Raw genomic sequence first — 20,056 nt, 5'->3', positions numbered from 1 at the left:
CTACTTTTTTTTTTTTTTAATATAGGGTCACCCCTGTAACCTGGGATTCACTGATTTGGACAGGCTGCCTGGCCAGCAGACCCCAGAGATGGTCCCATCTCTACCTACTGAGCACTCAGTTACAAGCACATACCGCCATGTCTAGGTCTTTATGTGGGTGCTCGGGATAGGGATAGAACTCAGATCTTCATGCTTGTATGGCAGGCACTTGCTAACTCATCTCCCTAACCCCTGAGGGCCTGGTTTTGGAATAGAGATAGAAGCCAGCTAGGTGTTACGTGAGACAGGATCTCTGAGTTCAAGGTGAGCCTGGTCTACATAGCAAGTTCTAGGACAGTCAGGGCTCCATGGACTCCATCTCAAAAACAAAATGGCACAAAACCCCTCAAGTTTGTGTATGCTAAACGTCTGTGTGTATATAGGTGCGTGTTCCTGTACATGCATGGGAGCCAGAAGAGGGTTGCATCCTTCAGAGCTGAAGTTACATTTGCTAGAAGTTTGGGTTGTAAGAAGAGTGCTGGGATCCAAGTCTGATGCTCAAGCTTGCACAGTGAGCATTTTTAACCACTGAGCCATCTCCAGCCCTCCACAGTTTGCTTTGAGACAGGGTTAGACATCAGCCAGGATACATGATACCCTTTTCAAAGAAGAATAAGAGTCTCACTTTTTATTCCTTGAATGTTTGATGTACAAATAAATGTAATTGTTGGCTTCTCTTCAAAACTAGACTGGGGAAATCTGAATTAATTTCCTACAGAGATTTAATAGTCTTTCCACAAATGAAATGCCATATTGATCTTCTGAAAGTCTGCCAAGCACTTACACATGGCAGCAGGCCTACTTCAGTCTCTTAGTACAGTCAGTTCCTTCCTAATGAATAAGGGAATCTATCCATTAATATCATGAGGTTGATACAGAATCATTTACTTTTTCCTTCTTGCTTTACCTACATTTACCACTAAGCAGAAGAGGGGTGGAATACAGCCTGGGGATTAATATCTCAGATTCTGAGGCTGGACCACCTGCATTCTGATTCTAACCTTAGATTCTTGTGCTTATATTTGATCTAAAGTGTCCCACGAACTTCAGGTACCAGGGGAGCTCCTTTTTGAGTGAGCTCAAGCTTGATTAGCCCTGAGGGAGGTGGTGTGTTTGAAAGAGGGTCTCTCTGGCTCTGACTGGCCTGGAACTTGCTGTGTGGCCAGGCTGGCTTTGAACAAAGAGATCTACTTACCTCTGCCTCCTGGATGCTGTGATTATGTTGTTCGTTTCCTGGCTGCCCAGACTCCCAAAATATTCACACAGAAACGGTATTAATAAATCACTGCTTGGCCAATTACTTAAGTGTATTGCTAGCAAGCTCTAGAATTAACCCATCTCCATTATTTTATATTTTACCACAAGGCTCATGGCCTACCGGCAAGATTTCAACATGTCTGTCTCTGGCTGCGGCTCCATGACTTCTCCCGACTCCACCTCCTTTCTCCCAGCATTCAGTTTAGTTTTCCCCTCCTAGCTCTGCTTTACCCTATCACAGGCCCAAAACAGCTTCTTTTAACCAGTGGAATTCACAGCATACAGAGGGGACTCTCACATCAGGATATAGGGCATGGACCACCACATCTGGCCAAGACTTATTTATATTCTGTATGAGTCCTTTGGTCAGGAAGTCTTTATAGGCAGTCCATTTCTTCATTAATTTGCATAGCAGATGAGTCTACCTGAGGTAAATTTGTCTTAATATGCACTGCTGGTGGCTCAGCCTGTTACTTGGGCATCTGCAGCAGAAGAATCAAACGACCCTTGAGTTGGGGGCCAGCTTGGCAAAATAGACCTAAACCAGACCTGGTGGTATAGTCCTATAATCCTAGCATGTGGCAGATAGGGCTAAGAAGAGTTTGAGTTTGAGGCTAACCTGGAGTAAATAGCAAGTTCCAGGCCAGTTTTGGCTATAGGGTCCTGTCTCGAAAAGGGGGGAAAAAGTCAGATGTAGGCTCTTTTAAAAATATATGTTTATTTTTGGTGGCACACACCGTTAATCCCAGCACTTGGGAGGCAGAGTCAGACCGATCTCTGAGTTTGAGGACAGCCTGATCTATAGTGTGAGTTCCAGGATGACCAGGGCTACAGAGAAACCCTATCTTGGAAAAAAAGGAAAAAAAAAAGTTTGTTTTGTAATCGTGTATGTGAATATCAGTGTGAGGATTTATGTATATGATTGTGCATGCAGGTGCCCATAGAGGCCTGAAGGGGGCATCAGATTCCCCGGGAGCTCAATGGTTGTGCACTTTTGTGTGTGTGTGCTAGGAGCTGAATCTGTGTCCTGTGCAAGAGCAGCAAGTGCTCACAACAGCCTCTAGATGTAGGCTCTTAAACAAGCAAACAACAACAAAACACTCCTTTGGGGTTTGCTCCGTGCAGTTATTACCAACAGACTAGACCTATTCCTGATATATTCCAAATTCCTAGGGTTTATTCTGTGATCTGGGTTACACTCTGCTGGGCACTCTAAAGCAGAACCCATTAGAGAGCTGGAATGAAATGTCACAAACATTGCACAGAGGCCACCTGCTTCATCAGGGACGACAGTTGCCATCTGGTGGCTCCCGTGATGAATCAGTGAGGAGGAGAGATGAGAAAGTCCTCCATGATCAATCTTCATTTCTGCTTGGTATCCAGAGCTACGAAGAATCACTGAGACCCTACAGAAGCATAAATCTTCAAAAATCTGCAGTGTGACTTACTGTTTTTAATATAATCCCATTCTCTTTGTGTGTGTTTTGTGAGAAAGGATTTATAAATCTTAGCTGATTTCCACCCCAGCCTAGGAAGCTTGAACGATCTGAGCATTAAATGCAGGAGCAATCAAATTGTCTTCTAGTAGATCGATAGGGGAGGAGAGAAGCCCTTTGATCTCTGTAGCCATAATTCTTTTTGTCTTCTAAGGGATGCAGCAGAGCATGGTAATGTAATAAAAACATCTCTGTGTTCAGCTGGGCTCAGCAGTGTTTCCCCCATTTAATGGCATATCCATGTGCTATATTTGGAAATTGCAAAATGCATGGTGGCATTAATCTAATATGCATATTTAATTGGAAACGGTTGCAAAGGCAGTATAGCGGGTTCTATAAAGAAAAAATTTACATGTGTGCTCTGTTATTTTCATTTTCAATGACTGTATTTGCTTTCAGATGTTTGGTTAGAAGAAAAAAGGTTAGGTGCTTTTCAGTACCTCAGAGATGTCTGAAGATATTATAATGAAAGTAACAGTAACAGTGTTGGGAGCTCAGAAGTAAGCAACATTGTCTGTTACATTTTCTTCTGTTACATCCAGGGTGACTTCTGGCTTTTTCTCCAGGCTTTAATTTAAAATCAATACTCTTGTCGGGTCTGCTTTCTTCTATCCTGGAGGGATTCCTTCTACCTGGGGGGGAAAAGGAGGGGAGGAAGTGGCTGTATACTATGGTCTCAGCTGGAGCAAAAGGTGCATTAGGCTTCCATGACTTTTTTTCTGATAATTTTATAAATTCCCTATCAATAGGTTTTTAGAATTGAGTTTAAATTTGCATAACACAAAAAGCAATCTTTTTAGGGCTGGGGAGTTGGCTTGCAGGTGCTTGCTTCTATCCCCCAGAAACTAAGTAAAAAGCTGGTCAGGAGATGGCCTGCTTCTAATCAGCACATAGGAGGCAGAGACAGGAACCTGGAGCAAACTGGCTAGTTTGATCAACCACGGCAATCAGCTCTGGGTTCAATGAGCATCTGTCTCAATCTATAAGGTGAGAGCCATCGAAGAAGTCACCTGACATCAAACTCAGGCCTGCACATGCACACACACATGCATATCAGCCTCCTCTATACATGAAAATACAATAAATCATTTTTTTTTTTAAAGACAGGGTTTCTCTGTGGCTTTGGAGCCTGTCCCGGAACTAGCTCTGTAGACCGGAATTATTTTTAAATGTATTTGAGACAGACCTGGAACTAATTATGTGGATCAGACTGGCCTCGAACTCACAGAGATCTGCCTGCTTTGCCTCCCGAGTGCTGAAATTAAAGGCGTGCACCACCACACCTGGCTTAAAACACTTATTTAAATGATTCAGAAGCTAGGCATGGTGGTACATGCCTATAATTCCAATGCTTAGGAAATTGAGGCAGAAAGATCCTGAACTTGACGCTACTTGTATTACATAGGGAGACCCTGTCTTTAGAAAACCAAACCAGAGATTTGGTGTGCTTATAGTGATGTGCAGCTGCTTTCTCCCTAATTCCAAAATATTTCCCTCTGAAATGAAACCCTGTAGTAACTAACCAGTCATTCTCAATTGTTCCCTCTCTCTGGAAGCTATCAATCTACTCTCTGTTCCTATTGACCCTTATTCTCTCCCTCCCCCCTCCCTCCCTCCCTCGCTCCCTCCCTCCCCCTCCCTCCCTCCCTCCCCCTCCCTCCCTCCCTCTCCCTCCCTCCCCCTCCCTCCCTCCCCCTCCCTCCCTCCCTTCCCCTCCCTCCCTCCCTCCTTCCTTCGTATCTTCAGAGCCTGTGCATTCTCAGCAAGTGTGCTTCCACTAAGCTATATCCTACCTCTCCAGTGATTTTTTTAAATGATACATTTAAAAAACTGTTTTGTTTTTGTCTTTAAAGCCAGGAGCAGTGGTTCTTCTAGCCTTCTGCTTGAGCTCACAGGTAAAATCTAGAACTTTATCCCTGTGACTATCTGTAACTAATTTTGGAGTCAGCTTGGACTCTGGATTCCAGATGATTGCTTAGCTCTTGTACTCACTTTGGCCAGGGCAGTACAATAGGTTTCAGGCAGTCTGGATTTATTACCCCTTGAAGACAGGTCTTCTTTGTAATCCTTCTTTCCTCCAGGACCATTGATGGAAAGTTAACACCCCTTTTGCAAGGCTAAAAGAAAGCTTGCTTGTCTTCTCCCTACTATGGAAATAGCATCCACAGCTACCTAATATTTTAATAGGAAAAGAAATAACCCATGGTCAAATGGGCCAGCCAGCACCCTGGTTTGTTCTCATTATTGATTTTTTTTTATTTTTAAAAATTTGAGACAAGGTTTGTCTGTGTAGCTCAGGTTGTCATTAAACTTGAAATCTTCCTGCCTCAGCCCACCAAATAATGGAATTATAAGTATACACCACCCATGCCTAGATTAGAGCCAAGTTTTTGTTGTTGAGATGGGGTCGCATGTAGCCCAGGCTGGCCTCGAACTTGCTATGTAGTAGCTCTGGTGGTTTGAGTAAGAATGGCCCCATAGGCTCATAGATTTGAATCCTTGGTCACCAGGGAGTGACACTGTTAGAAAGGATTAGGAAGTGTGGCCTCATTCGAGGAAGTATATCACTGAGGGTGGGCTTTAAGGTTTCAAAAGCTCATGTCAAGCCTGGAGTCTCTCTCTCGGCCTTTGGATCAGAATGTAGCTTTCAGCTACTTCTCCAGCACTATTTCTATTTGTATGCTGTCACGCTTCCCACCACGAGTTAATAATGGACTAAACCTCTGAAACTAGACAAGTCTTCAGTTAAAGGCTTTCTTTCTTTCTTTTCTTTTTTTTTTTTTTTTTGGTTTTTCGAGACAGGGTTTCTCTGTGGCTTTGGAGCCTGTCCTGGAACTAGCTTTGTAGACAAGGCTTTCTTTCTTAAGAGTTGCCTTGATCATAGTGTCTCTTCACAGCAATAGAACATGGACTAAAACAGTGACCAAGGATGGTCTTGGATTCTTGATTCTCCTGCCTCTACTTCTCAGCTGCTGGATTGCAGGCATGTGCCACCACACTGGACCCAGAGACCAGTTAGGTTTCCACTGCCTCATTGCCCTGCAGGAAGGCAGAAACTCAGGAAGTCTGCACATGTAGCAGCTTGCCCGTGGGACTTGGTACTGCCAAGTTTTCTGGGCAGAGGAAGCTTTCTGTGAAACCTGCTAAGAAAAAGAAGATTTGAAAAGATTTCTGCTCTCGTTGGCAGTACTGCTGCAGCCTCCTTAAGCACCATGCTTCCCGGGAAGAGAGGCAAGCGTTGTAGAGTGCGACAGGAAGACCCAAGTTCTAGCTCAGCCACTTGCTGTGGGACATCCTACAGTGATCCAGGCTGCAACCGTGAGGCTCTGCCACCTGGCTTATAAAACGAGTGTACAAATACCATACCTAAAGTGTGGGTGTGAGGTTTAATGAGATAATTCTATGCTTACTTACTGTCTAGGATGGTATTTGACATTTATGATAGTAAGTAGGCATTAACAGGTAAATATCTTAAGATGCAGAGAGGTTTGGAAGAATTGGTTCAGTGGGTAAAGTGCTTGTTATACAAATATGAGGATCCAAGTGTAGACCCAAACAGCCATGTAAGAAAAGCCAGGTTTGGTGGCATGTTATCTGTAATCCCGGTGCAGGGAGGCAGAGAGAGCAGGGTTGTGGCAGCTTGCTGGCCAGCTAATGTAGATGAACAAGTGGCCTCCAGGTTTAGTGGGAGATCCTTTTTTCAAAAAATAAGGTGGGAGGAATAGGGCAAGACTTCTGGCATGGACCTCTGACCTCCATATGTGCATAGATGGGCACACACACGTGCCACATAAATCTTTTTGTTCTTCGAGATAGGGTTTCACTGCGTAAGAGCTCTGGCTGTTTTGGAACTTGCTTTGTGGACCAGGTTGGTCTTGAACTCAGAGACCCACCTGCCTCTGTCTCCCCACCACTGCCTGGCTACCACATGCATCTTATATCTAGGGAGTCTGGAGGCTACCTTGGGATCGCCGATCACTTTCCCAGCAGACTTCCCGTCACTCACACTCATTTTGTTACCTTGCTGTCAGCTGATGTCTCTTGCTTCCTTTCTTCTCCTCTCTGCTCATGTTTCTGAATGTCCTCCATGTTGCCTCTTGTTCTGATTTAATCATTTATCAGATCCATAAGATTATCACTTTCTAAAAATTCTTCATTTTTTTTAAATGTGCATTGATCTTTGCCTGCATGTATGTCTGTGGGAGACTGGAACTGGAATTGGAGTTACAGACAGTTGTGAGCGGCCATGTGGGTGCTGGGAATTGAATCCAGGTCCTCTGGAAGAACAGGCAGTGCTCTTAGCCGCTGAGACATTGCTCCAGCGCACAGATCCTCTTTTTGTTGTTTTAAAGACAGGGTTTCATGTATTACAGGCTGGCTTTGGTCTTGATTTGTAACTGAGGAGCAGTCTGAACTTTTGGATCCTCCTGCCTTCACCTCCCAAGTGCTGGGATTACGGGCATGTACCATCTTGTGTTAAGGGTAGATGACTTAACACAAGGCCTCATGCATACAAGCAAGCACTTCACTAGCTGAACCACATCTCCATTTTGTACAAGATGATTTTTTGGTGTGTTTATGTGCATGTATATCCACGTGAGTTTATGTGTATGGGGGCCAAAGGACACCATTGGGTGCTCATCAGTATATGCCTTTTTTGTTTGCGGCAGCATCTCTCACTGGCTTGGAGCTCACCAGGTAGTTAGGCTGGCTAGCCAAGGATCTACAGACTCAGCTCTCCAAGTCCTGGGATCACAAGTGCACATTCTTTTGTCTAAGCAATTTTTTTAATGTTGCAAAACCTAGTACCATTTATTAGCTTCTCAAACATTCAGGGTTTTTTTTCCCCCCCAAAACAGGGTTTTTCTATGTATCCCTGGATGTCCTAGAACTCACTTTATAGACCAGGCTGGCCTTGAATTCACAGATATCCACCTGCCTCTGCCTCCCGAGTGCTGGGATTAAATACATGCATCACTGACCAGCAGCTTCTTTTAAATACAGGGATTCTGGGATCAAACTCTGGTCCTCATGCTTGGAAGGCAAATACTTTGTCCAACCAAGCTATCTCCCAACCCTCTTTTTTGTTTCTGAGACAGGGTATCAGTATGTAGCCCAGGCTGACCCACCTCAGCCTCCTGAGTGCTGGGATTACAGGCATTTACCATTATGCTCACCGTGTAAAATGCAGGTCCTATCCTCTCACTCTGGCTTCAGGTGACTAGTGGCAACTCGTTAAAAACAGGAGATAAGCCGGGCGGTGGTGGCGCACGCCTTTAATCCCAGCACTTGGGAGGCAGAGGCAGGCGGATCTCTGTGAGTTCGAGACCAGCCTGGTCTACAGAGCTAGTTCCAGGACAGGCTCCAAAGCCACAGCGAAACTCTGTCTCGAAAAACCAAAAAAAAAAAAAAAAAAAAAAAAACAGGAGATAAAAAAGTAGTCAGGAACAAGCAACTTGTGAACAAATGACGCTTTCCTCAGGAAACCAATAGAAACCACAGAACACAAACCACGCTGGTAGGATTAATACCTTTTAATTTCTCATATTACTAGCGTCTTACAGTAAGTGTGGGGGCCAAGAGGGGATGGTGGGTCAGGGAGAGGAAAGTGTCTTTTCAGTTCCTTGATCTACTGAAGCATGTGCTAGGATGAGTTCAGTATCAGCATCACGTCCTTATCAGCACAGCTTGCGATGACGTGGGTGGGGACAGGACAGACACTGTATAGCTCTGGTGGAAGTGAGCAGAGACAGGGAAAATCCTGCATCAAATTTGGCACACGAGGCAGACAGGACACGTGGATGACGCAGTTGGGTGCACCAGGAGCTGACTTTCCAGACTGCCTCTTTGGATCAGGGGAGGAGTGTGCATACACCTGAACTCTGAGTTTCTGTCTTTCCTTAGGGGGATCAACACCCACCTACTGCAGCAATGCAACACTGTTGGAGAAAGACTCTTGAGAGATTTTTTTTTTAATATTTGCTGGTGGTGTTGATTGACCAGAAGTGTTTGTTTATTTTTTCCCTTTTGGGCAGTAGCATTGTGTCTGGTGATAAAATATCCTATATGTAGCACTCTTATTAAAAAGCGAGGCCTCTTGACGCCCTAGACTAACAGGAAGGGGACTATATATTTGAGGGCAAGGGTATGAAAAAGCTAATTCTATACCACTACATGGCAACCAACACAGAGGAGACCTTGGTCTTTCCCACTCAGAGACGTACTCACCTCCTGTACTTATGCTACTAAGTCTAAGGTTGGCTTAAGCACAGCATAGACAACTAAAACTGTGCTTCTAAAGTTAAAGTGAAAAGCTACAACATTTAAGGTAGGTTTTCCCCCCTTTAATTAAGTGGATTTGGGCAAGCTGAAAGCTTAAAATCTAGAGATCCTTTTTATTTTTTAGGAAGACCTTACAATCAATCACTGCTGTTATTATCTTTTCCTCTTTCTTTAAGCTACAAATGTGAAAGGACATGAAATGGGCGAGGAGAAGTCATTCCACAGATCACAGAAATGTCAGCATGCATCTACTCTTACGCACAGAGCAAAGAGCGCAAAGGGAGGAAGCTCTACAAGAGTTTAGGGACGCTACACTAGCCTTTCCCCTCCTCTTGGGTGGAAGGAAAGGAAATAAGGAATGGAGGGGAGGAAGGAATGTGCCCATGAGAGAACCACCTGTCATGTGTGACTCAGCTGTATCAGCGGGGATGGGGTGATGGGGTCTGGACCACTGGCTTATCCTTGGCAGTGATTTTGTTTTAGGCATCTACAGTAAGAATCTATAGCTGGGTACTGCGGGGGATAGTGGATAAACATAGGTTTCCATTTCAGCTCACAGCGAATGATGACCAGAATTAGCACCTTCCTCTGCACCCGAGTCATCTGTCACTGTGAAGCCCGAGCTGTGGGTGAGAAAGCAGTGTTCTCAGGGAACTCCTCGGACTGCTCCAGGACTGCAGTTTGCCCATAGTGCGTGGCTTTTCTACCGGAGAAAGTAAGGATTCAGTACTAAATGTGACATTGAAGCCTTAGAGACATTCTATAGCGGTGACTGGTGCTGCGGTTCAGAAGAAAGCTGTGGACAAATCAAGTGCATTCCCTCTAGGCGCTAACTTTTTTTTTTAAATAATGGAATTACATTTTTTGGCTTGAAATAGTGCTTTCTTCTATATTTGACTTCTCGGTTTTCTTCGTAGATATTACTGTTTCCTCCAGTGTTTCTTCAAAACTTTCCCCTATCTTAGATGTTTTCTCAGAGGTTTCCTTAGAAGCCCCTTCCTCTTCTTCCTCCTCTTCCTTTTTAAGGGACAGCCCAGTGGATAAGGCTTTGGGGGTTGCAGAACTAAGGATTCTAGGAGGGAGCAGATAACTTGGGTTGGGAAGTGGATTCAGCCCTGAAATGCTTAATCCACTGGTGCTAAATCGGGTCTCTTCGCCTTCCAGCAGTTTCCTGTAAGTTCAACAGAGAAAAGCTCTCAGGAATCAGGTTATTAATTTTGTTTAAAGAACTTAACTCTCCTTAACTTAACTTTCATTTTAGAGGCTCCAAAGAACACTGCAGCTTCTTCTTGAGACTGAGGCCAGTAATGCTGCATTGAGCTGGAGATTAGCACTCCTGTGGATTCTCTCTCTGCCCTCCCTCCAATATCAGCGTTGTTTTAAGTATTGTCAAAGGAAACCTATCACATTCACAAACTGTTTTCCTGCAGGGAAACATACAACCCTCCCTTGGCCACATTAGATACCCACTTTTGGCAATTAGAGTCTACAAAGCTCTAGAGAGAAGTAATTTCCCTAATTAACACCTTAACTGTAATGGGGTAAGGAAGTGAGCAGTCCACAGAGGAACAGGAAACTAACTGCCAAGTCCAGCCCACACTCAAGATTTGTGCCTTTTCCATGCATGAAGGTATGAGGGGAATGGGCCAAGCCATGACAGCCGCTACCCGACAACTTCAGGTACCAGTCTCTACTCAGCCTAGACTACACGGTACCAGATCAGAGTGGCCTTTGTCTTGTTTCTCATAACCCTAATTGAGTTTTGTTGTTGCTTCTTTATTTGTTCTTTTGCTTTTGGAGACAGGGTCCCATATAGCCCTGGTTGGCCTTGGTATATAGCTGAGGCTGGTCTTTAACTCCTTACTGTCTTTTTTTTTTCTTTTGGTTTTTAAAGACAAGGTTTCTCTGTAGCATTGGAGCCTGTCCTGAAACTCACTCAGGTAGACCAGGCTGGCCTTGAACCGCCTGCCTGTGCCTCCCAAGTGCTGGGATTAAAGGTGTGTGTCATCATCGCCTGGCTGTATTTTGATTTTTAAAGATTAATTTTAATAGTGTGTGTGTGCGCGCGCGCGCGAGCGAGCAAGTACAGATGCTTGGGGAGGCCAGAGGCATATTCCCCTGAAGCAAGTTGTAGGCAGTTGTGAACCACTTAATGTGGGTGCTGAGAGTCAAACTTGGGTCCTCTGTAGAGCAGTATGCCTTAATCACTAAGCCATCTCTCCAACCCCAACTCCTATTTTTGTTTTGTTTTTGTAGACAGGGCTTCTCTGTGTGTCCCTGGCTGTCCTGGAACTTGCTCTGTAGTCCAGGCTGGCCTCGAATTCACAGAGATCCACCTGCCTCAGCCTCCCTAGTACTGAGATTAAAAATGTGTACCACCATGCCAGATTCTAATCCCTATTTTTAAATTTAGATCTTTCATTTTGATCTTTAGAAGCCTGCATTACCTTTTAAGTGCCCAGCAGAGGTATGTAGAATATTCCGGGACTAGCAAGGTGAAGCTAGGATATATTCAAGAGGGACTGAAGGGTCAGCTCGCCTGACTGGTTAGTGATGCTCTCTCCATCCTCCCTCATTGGTCAGAAACAGATCACATGGAACCACTTCTGTAGTAACATTGCCCCCAGGGGAGCACGTGCTTTGCTAGGGTAAACGTGGTCTTTTGTGTACCTGTAAGCCGCTATCTCAATGTCAAGGGCCATTTTGACATTGAGCAAATCCTGGTATTCCCGAAGATGGCGAGCCATCTCACTCTTGGTGTTTCTTAGGTCATTCTCCAGCTGCCCAATGCTATCCTGGAAAGAACATATCCAAAATATTTAGACCAAAGTAGCAAAAATTCATTGACATTTCTACAAGGCAGGATCTCAACCCTGACTACATGTTAAAATCATGTAAGGAACTGATAGAATACTTACACAGCAATCTGTGTCCAGCCTAGATTCGGTTTTGTCTGCTCTGGGGTAGGGGCTCAGCACTTGCATTTTTTCCCTTTAAAGGTCCTTGGGAAATTTAGATGCATGTTGACAGTTGGGAACTTTACCAAGGGACACATGAGTTCATAAATCCCTCCTTGACTGTGTACATTTGTGTGTATGTGTTTGCATGTCAGTGAATGTGAGTATAGGTACCCACAGAGGTTAAGAGATACTCTGGAGCAATAGTTACAAGCAGTTGTGAGCCACCTGACGTAGGTGCTAGGAACTGACTCCAGGTCCTCCAAAGGAGCAGTACACACTCTAACCACTAGTCCTATATATGATAAAAATTTAATGTTGGGTAGATAGTTGTACATTTCTCAAAGCACCAGCTTTTAAAAAAATGACAATTTTTAATTTTTGTACATTTATTGATTGATTGATTTGTTTAGGTTTAGGTCAGTACACTCCACGGTGAGTCTGAGAACAAACAACAAACAATATAAAGTTTCATGGAAACTACACATTCCTAGCAGGGCGTGGTGGGGCATGCCTGTAGAGCAGGCTTTAAGTTCAATCCTAGCTTAGACTACACAGGGAAACCTTTCTCACAAAATGGAATAAAAAACATATTCCTGGCCCTACCTAAGAAATACTGAATCCATTTCTTCAGGAGTGGTCAGAGAATTGCTGAAAACGCTGCTCTTGGTCTTGGTGTGTGGGTGTGTGTGTGCCACCAGGGATGTGTGGAACGAGAGGACAACTTGTAGAAGTTGGTTCTGTCTTCCTGCTAGGTAGGTCCTAGGGAGGAATGTGGAGTCTGGGTACCAACTCAGGCTGTCAAGCTTGGTGCTAAGTCTTCACCTGCTGAGCTATCTTTCAAACAACCCTCAACATGATAATTTATATAAAACCATTTTACAGTGGCAAATACCACTTATTATTTGGACATGAAACTAACATAGTCTTTCTCAGCAATCAAGTGTTGTGAAATGATGTTATTTTTCTGTGATTTCATGTCTGTTATCTTTCAGATATATTTGGGGTGTTTATTTCTACCCTAACAGTTCCAGAGAGCAGTGTCTGTCTTGATGTTGCAGTTTATTGCTTGTCTCTGTCCTGAAAAGTGCTCTGATAGGCGCTAGGCACTCTTGACAATGCCTGACTCTAGTGGTCTCCCATCTCTATCCTTCTACAGGCTTGAAACCCAAAAAAGGAATCGTTTCTTTTGACAATCATGTTAAAAAATGTTGGGCTGAGGGTATCAGGGGGGCCAACTTCTCAATATGTGGTTTAGAGGTAGATGTTTGTCTCATCAGCAGCTTAATTCAATTGTTTATTAAAAACTTTATTTCACGACTGTCTTCAGAATGAGAGGCTGCTAGGGTGCTGAGTTCTAGATAGGTGAGGGTTTCTTGCTCTTGTTTTACATCTCACATGGCTATGGAGCAGAGTAGACAAAAAGCGTGAGCCAGCCTCTTCCAGGAACTGACGGAACTGCTGACCGCCTGTGGGTCACTCAGCTCCGGTCTCTTTGTTTGTACACTCCTCCCCGCACTGGGCTGTCTTGCTGCCCTTCACAAGGCCTCCAGCGTGAAATGTGAGCAGAGTACTGCAGTCTGCCCCCTCCCCCAACCATGCAGCTGCAGGAGAGGAGAGAGGCGGCATTCCCTGCTCCAGCTGGGACTCTCCTGGAGCAGCGAAGCATCTGGCCCAGGGTTGGAAGGAGGCAGGTGGGGAAGAAGACAAAGCATGATCAGCCTAGCGTGTGCAGTGAAGAAGAGGAACAGCAATGTGCCCGTTTCCTCTTTGGGAGTGGAAGGGGAGACCTCAGCCAAACAAGCCAGAGTGCAGGCCACACAGAACCACGGCTGTGCATAATCATCTAGCTAGGGAGAGAGGATTTTAATGTATGGTCACCTGCAGGACACATGTCCTTATTCTCACTCCTATCGTTGCTGTACCCTTGTCTTCTGAAATCCTATCTTATGAGAAAGTGTGACTTAGGTCAGTACACTCCAGTCAGTCTGAGAGCAAACAACAAACAGAGTTTCACAGAAACTGCACATTTCCAGCAGGGCGTGGCGGGGCATGCCTATAGAGCAGGCTTTAAGTTCAGTCCCAGCTTAGGCTACACAGGGAAACCCTGTCTCACAAAATGGAATAAAAAACATATTCCTGGCCCTACCTAAGAAATACTGAATCCATTTCTTCAAGAGCGGTCAGAGAATCTCTCTTAAAAAGCTGCTCCTTGGTCGTGGCGTGCCATGGGGTTTAGATCACCAATTTAAATTTCTTCCTATAAAGAAGCTATTGTGGTGGCCCAGGTGACAGCGATAGGGTGAGATGGGGGCAGGTGGAACCACTTTAGAGAATGAATTCTAATTTCAGAAATGGATCTATTAAGCTATAGATTTATATGTAGCCACGGCTGCTTCCGGTCTCTCGAGGGCCAGACCCTGCCAGCTAAGTAATTAGGCTGGTCTCCAATCTCATACTGGAGAAGAGGGTAGCCTTGGCTTATCTCCCTGGAGAACATTAACCAGCAGTGATCTTGACTGCTCAGCAAGGTCTTTCAAGGAAAGCTTTGGCTTTCTAAGACGCTCCACATTACAGGACCGAAAGCCCTTTGAGATGGCCTCTGCACGGCCTTAGTAATGTCTGAGGTTCTAATGGCAGTGCCCCAGCTATGTGGGGACCAGGAAATGTTCTCTGTCAGAGACGAAAGGAATGCCTTGTTCTTCTCTGCAAAGCATGGCCACCGTGAGCCTGTGCGACAGCAGCCCCAGTTCTTCCTATTGTGTGCCTAGCGTGTCACCTTGAATCACTCTTTGTCCTTCTGAAAGGACGTTAAGCTTTCTGTCTTCTGATAGGCTATCAACTCTCTGGGGCAAGGAAAAGGACTTTAATGGGCTGAAAGCTTGCATAGGAAAAATGTGCTCACTGTGAAACTCTGAACCAGAAGGGAAAGAGCACTTCCCGTTACTACTGTGGTGCAATGGAGGATGGGTAAAGGGCAGGAAGACAATGGTCTCAGTGAGGAGGCTCTCCACCTCGACCAGCATGAAGGTTGCTGGAAAACAAGCAGGGGTGGCAGGCAGTGTTTGCGGCCAAACCGTGAGCCCCACCCCAGCATTAGGACCCAAGGGGGTAGGAAATAGCTTTGTGTTGTCTTGTCTCCTCCGCTCCCTCAGCAGGTCACTGAGGCTCTCCAGGCTAACGCTGACGGGGACAGTGCTGCAGACTGCAGGTTCTCGTTCCTTTTGTTTCCTGGACGTGTCTGGACGACACTACTATTTTCCAACACAGAACGCCTGTATTTTAGAGCTAATAAGCCAGACAAAATCATCACCACCTCTTAGCTTAATTGGGCTTTGCTCTGCCCTCCTTTTGCTTGTTCTGACAGTTTGGGGGTAAGTTACCCCTTTTTGTAGAAATATTGGGCTAGTCCTCAAGAAGACTACCTAATTCAACATTTGAGGCTCCTGGAAGAAAAGACATCTTAATTAAGTATAATTGATTGATTGATTCAGATCATCCAAGGCCTGGGACACATACTGAAAAGCTCAACTTACATATTTTGTAGCAAAACAAGAATATTTATTTGAATAATACTATAACATCAAACTAACCAAACAGACATTTCAAACGGGCCTTTTCCCTTTATGCAAGGGGGTTGTTTGTAATGGCCAGTATATACCTTTTATCAATAGTTCTTTAGCTTCTGAATAAAATAGTACTTTTGAAATATTATGACATTTTTTAGTTCTATTTTTAGTGATGTTTCCCCAACACATTAATTTTATCAAATGTAAAATTCAATTCCAGCTAAAATAACTTCAAGTTTCTGAATTTATAGACATTCTATTCAAAAGAGCTCTTATTGTTCCTTGTACTTAAGCCATGTAGTTTTGTATCTTTCTACATTTTTCACCAATCTTGTCTTCTTACTCTGTGCCCTTTGGGGACACAGCCCAGAATGTCCAGTGTAGAGAAACTGAGGACATGGTGGCCTTTGTTGGGAAGAAACAGCCAATCAATACCTTTACAGAGCTTATAGAGCAGGGAAAGATGGGGGGAAAATGTCACCTCTAACAAAGAAACCATCTCTGTAATTTGCCACATGCACTTAAGCTGAAAAAATATTAAGGTAATGGGGCCTTTCAAGTGGGACTGCACAGCTGTGGAGCAGATTAAATGGTTTTTGTTAAGTGCTAAGCCATCCATGGAGGCGAAAACTGATGCTGTCTACAAGATGAACTTTAACTTTAGGAAGCCAAGACTGATTGTATTATAGAACAAAAAAAAAAAAATTGAAGCAGTTAATTGCCCAGAGATTCCTAACTGGGACAGCTTGGAAACATCAAAGCAGGAGACATTTCCGAGGAGGGAGGAGATCAGCACCGCGGACAGCGCCCCACCATTCTCCCTGCGGATCTGGCTCCGTACTTTCTTAGAACTGTCAGAACTGTCAGAAGGTGGACAAGGGAGCCGCGCGCGTGCAAGTGCGTGTCGCGGGTTCGGGAGGGGCGGTAAGGGTGGGGCAAGGCAGTTGTCACTGGCTTAATTATGCCAGTAGACACTCCTTTGTAGAGCAAAACTCAAGAAAATGAGCCCAGTTCTCAACCGTAAAGCAGACCATGCTCTATAAACATCAATTCTAAGGCCCAGAAAAGCCCTTTCAAAGCTAACTAGACAAACCAGACAGGACCACTCGGAGGTTGTGACCTTGCCCTTCTGGGCTCGTCAGAGGGGTCGGGATTGTTCTGCTAGTGTGTTTATACGCTTGGTGACAGGAAGACACGGTTAGATGTTTCGGACTCCCCAAAACATTGAAGATTCCTTTGTTAGAAGAGTTCAGACGAGAGACTGGGGGTGAGTATTGTAGTTTGGTGTTACAGCATATGCCTAGCATATGCATGAACACTTGAGTTCGGTTCCTAAAACTCCCCCATCACCAAACTAGAGTGCAAAGACATTAAGGGCTTGAAAGGGCTCCCAGGCACATACAGTGGAGGCTGCATGCATGGGACCGTGATTTTTTTTTTTGTTTGTTTGTCAACACCTCCAGCCAACACTCCTCTCTCCTCCCTTCCCCTCTCCCGGTTTCCTCAGGACCCCAGTGTACAGGGAGTGCGCGGAAGTGGACAGGGCACTCTTCCCTAGCAGGCAGCCCTTACCTGATAGCCGGCCACCTCAGCGCTGTGCCGCTCCTCCAGTTCCAAGATCTGCCTCTCCAGGGACTCATTGGCCCCGCGCAGACCCTCGATCTCAATGGTACGAGCTTGAAGCTGGCGCCGGTATTCGTGGATCTCCTCTCGGCTGGCTCGGATGGCTTCAGTGCTGCGCGCCGCCTGCTCGTTCAGGTTGGCGAACTTGGACTTGTACCACTCCTCGGCTGACTGCAGGTTCTTAGCGGCCAGGGACTCGTACTGGGCGCGGATCTCCCGGAGCGCCGAACTCAGGTCCGGTTTCGCCACAGACACGTCCACCTCGGCGGCGGCCTGCGACGACGCCTGCAGCGTGGCCAGGAGCTCGGCCACCTCCTCGTCGTGCACCTGGCGCACGAAAGCCAGCTCGTCGAGCAGCGACTCCACCTTCTTCTCCAGGTCCAGGCGGGCCAGGGTGGCGCCGTCCACGTCGCGCTGCTGCGCCTTCAGGGCGCGCTCGGCGCCCTCGCGCCCGCGGCTCTCCTCCTCGCAGCGCGCCCGCAGCCGCTGCACCTCCTCGGCCAGCCCGTCGCGCTCCAGCAGGGCCTGCGCCCGCGCCGAGCTCGCCTCCTCCAGCTGCGCGCGCAGCTCGCGCAGCTCGCGCTGGAAGAGCTCGCCGACGCGCGACGGCTCGGCGTGGCGCTGTCGCAGCGCCGCCAGCTCGGCCTCGAGCGCGCGGTTCTGCGTCTCCAGCTGGTGCACCTTCTCGATGAAGACGGCGAAGCGGTCGTTGAGGCCCTGCAGCTGCTCCTTCTCGTTCGTGCGGATGATCTTGTACTCGTTGGTGCGCGCCGCCGCTTGGCTCAGGTCCAGCCCGTCGGAGGCGGGTAGCCGGCGGTAGGCCAGGCCCAGGCCGAGAGACGAGGCCGAGGAGCAGGCGGCCGTGGAGGCCACATTGCTGCGGGACAGCGACTGCGAGCGGAAGCTGCCCGAGCCTCCCGGCCCGGAGAGGCGCGTGGACAGGCGCGAGCTGTCCCCGAACACCTTGCGGTAGGAGGAGGCAGAGCACAAGTAGTGCTCCGATCCGAAGCTCATGGTGCCGGGGTCGGGGCCGGGCGCACGGCTGCGGCGGGACCTGGCGAGGACGAGAAGGTGCGGCGGAGGCTGGGCGCGGCGGGGCGGTATGCGGGGCTTTTAAGGCGCGGGGCTGGGGCGACGCGCTGGGGGCGGAGCTTCAGTTCCCGACCTAGCGGGGAGAGGGAGGGGAGCCTGCGGGGGCGGGGGTGCGCAGTGCCACCGCAGCTGCGCGCCACCGACCTGGGCCGTCTGCGTGAGAGCCCCTCCCTGTCCGCAGCGCCTGTACCCCAAGAATCTGCTTTGGAAAAGACCAGAGGGGAGCGGGTCTCCCCAAACAGCCTGGACTTTCCAGTCCGAGAGCACTCAGCGCTCTGATGGCTTCATAGCCTGTCCTTCCTTTTGCCTTTATCTGTCAAGGAGAGTATGTTTTCTGAAAGGTGTCCCCTCATCCGCACCACAGAGTTCTCAAGGGTGAGGCCCCCTTTTTTTCTTTCTTTTTTATATTTTTGTTGCCCCTCCCTCCCCAGGGGGAGCGGACATCCCTTTATCTCCCGTCTTCGGGGGTCTCCTGGGGCTCAGCGGGGAAAGCGGGTCCACTTCAGAGAGCATCCCACAGCTCCGCAGCCCCAGGAGACTGGAGGATTCGCCGAAAGCTTGAGGTGCTCGGGGTCATCCGTGAAGAACAGGAGCCCGAATTCCCGAGGGTGCGGTGCGAAGGGTTACAGAGAGGGAAAGGGGCTAAGCCTGGAAAAGGACAAAGCGCTGAGAATTAGCAGGGTTCCTCTCTAGGCCTCTACCGATGGCGCATGCCAGAACCGCGGATTAGTAGAAAGGAGGGTACAGGCTTTGGTTAAACAAACAAACAAAAAAGGCACATTAGATCTTAAAACGTTTCAAAAATGGGTTTTTGGCCAGGAGATTTCACCTAAAATAAAACTGATTGATGTTGACATTTTAATGCCTGCCCCCCGCCCCTGCCACTCTTGAAAATGGGAGTGAAGGTGACCACAGTGGGTGGAAGTGAGGTGCCCTTTGTTTAAGTGAGCTGCTCTCCACGGTCCCCGTCACTTTCCAGACTCACGTTTCATATCTCTAGCCCTGTATGCATTTGAAATTCTATTCTGAATTAGACAGGAGAGCCGTTTTCTGTGGAAATTAGTCTTTGAACCAAAGACTCAATTCCAGGAATGAACCGGAAGAGTACTACTGGCAGAACTGACCTCCCTCACTACACAGTAAGGACAGAGTCCGAAAGATGAAGTAAGGATAGATTGCCTCAGTTTACCATCCAGCCTATGCACCACTCAGGGGAATGTGAAGCATTTTGCTCTGTAGTCCAGGATTCCAGACTTCTGTTTGTTTGCTTGTTTTGAGACAGCTTTCTCATTCTGCTCCCCCAGTAGCTCAGGTTGGTCTAGTGCTTGCTCTAGAGTCTAAGCTGGCCTTGAACTCCTGGCAGTCCTCCTGCCTCCTCCCAGACTAACATTTTATCAGTGTGGCCCACCTCAGCTGGCTCCTACTGCCTTTTTTGATCTTGGAGTTCTAGGACAGATTTGTTTCACTTTGTGGGAGGGCTGTATCACTGGGACAGGATCCTAACGGTAAGAGGAAGACTTCTATGAGACTTCAGAAGTCTGTGCCACAGCCGTTCTGGTTCCTTATCATTCACTGAAGGCCTGAGCTAAAAGCAATTCTGGGCTCTTTTGGGCTCTGAAAGACTGGGAAGAGGATGCTGGAAGAATATTAACCCTGGTGAAGAATTACTGCCTGTCAGTCACGGTGCCCACGCCTGTGTAGTTTTCCTTCCTAAGACGGCTGCCACTCCTGTCTTATGGTT

General features: G+C 46.9%; 2 protein-coding genes across 3 annotated transcripts in view; one reads left to right on the top strand and one right to left on the bottom strand.

Annotated features, from left to right (window-relative positions):
• Positions 1–8,311: 8,311 nt before the first annotated feature.
• Positions 8,312–18,237, bottom strand: Ina (internexin neuronal intermediate filament protein alpha). Its single transcript, XM_075974318.1, has 3 exons — positions 17,173–18,237; positions 11,745–11,869; positions 8,312–10,245 (listed from the first exon to the last, which is right to left on the bottom strand). The coding sequence occupies exons 1-3, from the start codon at positions 18,235–18,237 to the stop codon at positions 9,930–9,932; spliced, it is 1,506 nt and encodes a 501-aa protein (XP_075830433.1). The 3' UTR covers positions 8,312–9,929.
• Nt5c2 (5'-nucleotidase, cytosolic II) overlaps positions 18,159–20,056 on the top strand; it is a 133,398-nt gene continuing 131,500 nt past the window's right edge. For both annotated transcript variants that reach the window (XM_075974311.1, XM_075974315.1), the window contains exon 1: positions 18,159–18,294. In XM_075974311.1, coding sequence (XP_075830426.1) covers positions 18,236–18,294 — 59 coding nt within the window. In that variant the 5' untranslated portion in view covers positions 18,159–18,235. The remainder of the gene's footprint in view (positions 18,295–20,056) is intronic.

This window comes from Microtus pennsylvanicus, chromosome 5 (assembly GCF_037038515.1).
Source record: "Microtus pennsylvanicus isolate mMicPen1 chromosome 5, mMicPen1.hap1, whole genome shotgun sequence".
Taxonomy (NCBI): domain Eukaryota; kingdom Metazoa; phylum Chordata; class Mammalia; order Rodentia; family Cricetidae; genus Microtus; species Microtus pennsylvanicus.
Note: the sequence above shows the minus strand (reverse complement) of the source record. Positions and strands in the feature narration are given on the sequence as shown.